A 5,204-nucleotide genomic window follows, 5' to 3' on the forward strand; every position below is an offset into this window, starting at 1 on the left:
ATCTGCTCCCCAACCTGCCGCCCTCCCCCGGTGGTTATGTGGCACTTAGGGGTCTGCCCCCAATCTACCTCCTGCCCCAGTGGACACACGGCACTAAAGGGTCTGCCCCCAACCTGCCTCCTACCCCTGGTGGATACGTGGCACTAAGGGGTCTGCCCCCTAACCTGCCAGCCCGCCTGGTGGACACATGACACTAAGGGATCTGCTCCCCAACCTGCCGCCCTCCCCCGGTGGTTATGTGGCACTTAGGGGTCTGCCCCCAACCTACCTCCTGCCCCAGTGGACACACGGCACTAAAGGGTCTGCCCCCAACCTGCCTCCTACCCCTGGTGGATACATGGCACTAGGGGGTCTCCCCCTACCCCAGTGGATACGTGGCACTACGGGGTCTTCCCCCCCCAGCCTGCCCCCAACCCCAGGGGATACATAGCACTAAGGGGTCTGCTCCCAACCTGCCCCCCACCCCAGTGGATACGTGCCCCCTAACCTGCCAGCCCCCCTGCCGGACACATGACACTAAGGGATCTGCCCCCCAACCTGCCGCCCTCCCCCGGTGGTTATGTGGCATTTGGGGTCTGCCCCCCACCTGCCTCCTACCCCTGGTGGATACGTGGCACTGGGGGGGGGTCTCCCCTCCCAGCCTGCCCCCCCCCCCCGATCTCTCCCGCCTCAGGGGTCCTTGTGGCCCAGGGCAGCCAGGCGCTCCAGCTTGTGGAGGTGCCGGTGTTTCTTCAGGCCGTAGGTGTTGGCGAAGGCCTCGCCGCAGGTGCTGCACTTGAAGGGCTGCCCGCCCTGGTGGGTCTGCACGTGCTTGCTGAAGTACTTGGGGTCCTTGAAGAGCTTGAGGCAGGCGGCGCAGCGGAGGTCGCGGCGGGCACCGTGGGCCCGCTGGTGCCGCAGGATGGAGGAGAGGTAGAAGAAGCTCTTGCCGCAGAGGTCGCAGCGGTACACCTTCTCCCCCAGGTGCACGCGCTGGTGCTCCAGCAGGTTGGAGCGGTAGCGGAAGGTCTTGCCGCAGGTCGGGCAGCGCTGGGGCCGGGCCACCACGTGGAGGCGCTGGTGCTCGGCCAGGCTGGAGGACTGGGCGAAGCGCTTGTTGCACAGGGCGCACTTGTAGGCCCGCTCGCCCGTGTGCACCACCTTGTGCTGCCGCAGGTACCAGGAGCGCAGGAAGCCGCGCCCGCAGACGGCGCAGCGGTAGGGCCGCTCCTCGGTATGGCAGCGCTGGTGGCGCATCAGCAGGGCCGCCTCCCAGAAGCGCTTGCCGCAGACGGAGCAGCTGAAGTGGCGCTTCTGCAGGTGGGTGCGGCGGTGGAGCAGCAGGTCGTAGGCGCCGGCGAAGCTGCGGCCGCACACGGCGCAGCCCAGCGTGCGCCGCACCAGGTGCACGTACTTGTGGGTCACCAGCGCCAGGAAGTGCTTGAAGCTCTGCCCGCAGATGCCGCAGGTGAAGCGCTCCCCGCTGGGGATCATGGGGTGCTCCTCGGACGGGGCCACCAGGGAGGCCAGGCCGGCGCCACCGGCCGGCGCCTCCCCGGGCAGCCCGTTCTCCAGGCAGCCGGCGGGCCCCGGAGGCGGGGCGGCCTCGGCGCAGGCCCCCTCGGGCAGCAGCCGCTCGGGCGCCGTCTGGTGCACCAGCTTGTGCCACATGAGGTTCTCGATGAAGCCAAAGCACTTGCCGCAGGCGTCGCAGGCGTACGGCTTGTCGGCCATGTGGGCCTCCTTGTGGCTCATGACGTGGAAGAGGTCGGGGAAGCGCTCGCCGCAGTCGGAGCAGCCGTAGCTCAGCCCCTCGGCGGGCAGGGCGCCGGCGGGCCCCAGGGCGCAGGGCAGCTGCAGCCGGTGGATCTGCTTGTGGCGGGTGAGGCTCTGCGGGTAGCCGAAGACCTTGCCGCACAGCTCGCACTTGTAGGGCCGCTCCCGGGTATGCACCACGTGGTGCTTGGTGAGGTGGAAGGACTCCCGGAACCGCTTGCCGCACACCGAGCACTGGTGCGGCTTCTCGCCCGTGTGGATCCGCTCGTGCCGCTTCAGCGTCTCCCGCCGGCCAAAGCCGCGCCCGCAGATGCCGCAGCAGAAGCTCTTGCCAGCCCCCAGCAGCAGCGGGTGGGGACCCAGCAGCGCCGCGTTGCCGAAAGCCGCCTTGGCCTCCCCTTCGGTGTGGGGGGCCTCATTGGGGAGCAGGAAGGGCCCCTGGTAGGGAGCCGGGGCCGAGTCGGCGGCCGGGGCGTCCTTAGGGGGGGCGGCGGCCCCTTCGTGGAGCTGGCGATGGCGTAATAGGCTCTGGGGCGCGGCGTAGGCCTTGCCGCAGACGTCACACTTGTAGTCGGGGCGCGGGCCGGCGTGGGAGGCCTGGTGTTTGAGCAGGTAGGCGGCGTCCCGGAACTCCTTGCCGCAGACGCCGCAGGGCACCCGCAGCAGGGCCGAGTGGGTCTTGACGTGGCGCTTGAGGCTCTCACGCCGGTTGAAGCTCTTCTCGCAGACAGAGCAGCTGAAGGGCCGCTCGCCGGTGTGGATGATCTGGTGCTGGTGCAGGTGGCTTGGCTTCTTGAAGACCTTCCAGCACAGGGAACAGGTGAAGGGGCCATCGGGGTGGGCCGGGCCGGGGCTGCCTTCCCCGGCTGGCTGGGTGCCCCCGGCGGGGGCGGCCGGCGGCGGCGGCGGGGGGGGCGGCGGCGGCGGCGGGGCCGGCCTCGGGCGGCTCCTTGTGGCAGCGGCGGTGGCGGATGAGGCTGGAGATGTGGTTGTAGGTGCGGCCGCAGGTGGAGCACTCGTACGGCCGCTCGCCGGTGTGCACCAGCATGTGCTGCACCAGGTGGGACGACTGCTTGAAGGATTTCTGGCACACGCCACAGGGGAAGCGCCGGTCGATGAAGTACTTCAGCCGCCGGAAATAGTTTTTGTCGTCTTTGCCGGCCGGGCTGTCGGCCGGGGCCGCCGGGGCCGGGGCCGCGCCCACCCCCCGCTTGAGGCTCCCGAAGAGGTGCTGGTGCCCCGAGAGGTCCACGATGCCCCACTGGGGGGCGCCGAAAGCCCCCGCCCCATCGAAGAGCGGCGGGGCGGCGGGCACAGCGGCGGCGCTGTACTGCTGCGGGGGGCCGGCGCCAGGTTCGGCTTTCTTGGGCTGGGCGGCGCCGGAGGCGGAGGGGGCGGGGCCTTCAGCCTTGAAGTCCTTGGGCTTGGCAGGGGCAGGGCGGTCGAAGTGGGAGGTGCCGGCGGGCGGCGGGGGGTACTCGTAGGGGGGCTGGGGGCAGGGCAGCGAGGCCACGGCCTTGGCGTGCTCCTGGTTGTAGGCCTCCATGGGCTCGAAGCGCTGGTGGTTCAGGAACTCCAGGAAGTCGAAGGGGTAGCTCTGGAAATGGACGCCCTCGTCGCTCGCATTCGCTTCCATCTCCTCCGGGGAGGGACGCTGCCGGGAGGGGGGCGGGGAGGCGGGGGGGGGGTTAGAGCAGGGTCAAGCCTCCCACCCCACCTGGCACCCCTCCCCCCCGTGCACTCCAAATGTGTGAAATCTGCTTGGGGTGAGGCGGGGGGGCTGGGTATACGGGGACCCCTCGCGCGGCACTGGGACGCAGCCCCTCTGGGGTGGGGCACAGGGACTGGTTACACGGGGGCCCCTCGCCCGCTGCAGTGAGGGCCCGGTGCTTTATCGCTGTTATTCTATCAGCAGGGGCGGAGCATTGGGGGGCTACCAGGAAGACGGGTACATAGAGGTTGGGGTCCATGGGGGGGTCACTTATCTTTCTCGCAAGGGTGGGGGATTTATGAGGGACTGAGGCGGGGGGAAGGGTAACAAGGGGGTACTGGGGTGGGGAGGGGCTGAGGGGGAAGGAAGTGTGTGCGGGTGGGTGTATGGGGCTGTATGGGGTGCAGGGAGCATGTATAGGGGATATACCAGTATCTATGGGTGATCACTCACCTCCAGGGAGGAGCTGTGGGGGTGTCTGGGGCACACACGGGGGTGTCTGTGGGGGAGGGGGAGGAGGCCTATCGGGGAGGGGCTGAGGAGGTCTATGGGGGGAGGGGCTGGGGGGCCTGTGGGGGAGGGGCTGGGGCACACACGGGGGTGTCTAAAGGAGTTTGGGCGTGCCTGTGGGGGAGGAGTGTGGGGTGCCTGTGAGGGAGGGGGAGGAGGTCTATGGGGGAGGGGCTGAGGGGGGCTGTGGGGGAGGGGCGGTCTCTGGGGCACTCACGGGGGGGTCACTCACCTCTCGGGGGCCCCGGGACCGGCTCCGGGAGGGGGGGGGCCGGGCTCGGGGCCGGGGGGCTGCGGGCCGGGGGGGCCGCTGCTGGATCCCAGCTCGGACAGGCCCGGCCGGAAGCGCCGCCCCCACCGGAGACGGAACCGGCCCCCCCGGCCCAGCCCCACCTCACTGGGGCCGCCCCACTTCCGCCGCCGCCGGGTCCTAGCGGCGGCCGTCTCGGCCCCCCCCACCCCCCGTCAGCGGGGAGAGAACCCAGGAGTCCAGGCTCCCCCACTCCCCCCCTCGTGTAACCCACCACTCCCCGCCCCAGCTGCAGGGAGAGAACCCAGGAGTCCTGGCTCCCCCCTCCACACTCTAACCACTAGACCCCACTCCCCTGCCAGAGCCAGGGGGAGAACCCATTTCCCTCTTTCCACCCCCCAAAAAACCCCAGTCTCCCCTCCCCCAGCCTGGGGTTCTGTGGGTCCCCCCCCCATGGAAGGGGCTTTGCAGGCACCACCTTCCCCCATAACAGGCTTCCTGGGGGGTTGCGGGGCTGGGATCTTGGGCTAGTTGGGGCCCCTGGTCCAGCCTGTCTGTTCTTCGGGGGCTAATACCGCCCCCCCCCATTTTTTAATTGAAAGCCCTTTTTTGACAGCAAAAGTTTTCCAGACAAACGTGTTGGGGTTGTTGGGTTTTTTTTTTTTTTTGCCATTTTTTGTTGAGAGGGGGGATTGAATTTTTAAAAATCAAATTTGATCAGACTTTTTAATGGCTCCTTTGCTTTATCGTGCGTGGGTCTCAGGAATAAGGACTTTAAATCAAGAGGGAGATTTCGCACTTTTTGAAGTAATTAAAAAAAACCCTATCAAAATGCATTTAGAAACCGTACACCAAATGCAAACCCATCCCAGATCCCGCAGAAGTGCAGGCCTGGCAGAATTCAGGTTTTATTTTGTTCAACGGGCAATATCGACACTTATTTTGAAGCATTTTTATTTATTTCAGCTTTCACAGTGG

The 5,204-nt window shown here is 67.5% G+C and overlaps 1 protein-coding gene across 1 annotated transcript; it reads right to left on the reverse strand.

Annotated features, from left to right (window-relative positions):
* Nucleotides 1-653: 653 nt before the first annotated feature.
* Nucleotides 654-4,263, reverse strand: ZNF865 (zinc finger protein 865). Its single transcript, XM_077840423.1, is given in 3 exon segments — nucleotides 654-2,647; nucleotides 2,649-3,409; nucleotides 4,209-4,263. Coding segments are annotated over 2 exon segments (2,721 nt in total). The 5' UTR covers nucleotides 3,392-3,409; nucleotides 4,209-4,263; the 3' UTR covers nucleotides 654-669.
* Nucleotides 4,264-5,204: the final 941 nt, after the last annotated feature.

This window comes from Eretmochelys imbricata, chromosome 23 (genome assembly GCF_965152235.1).
Source record: "Eretmochelys imbricata isolate rEreImb1 chromosome 23, rEreImb1.hap1, whole genome shotgun sequence".
Taxonomy (NCBI): domain Eukaryota; kingdom Metazoa; phylum Chordata; order Testudines; family Cheloniidae; genus Eretmochelys; species Eretmochelys imbricata.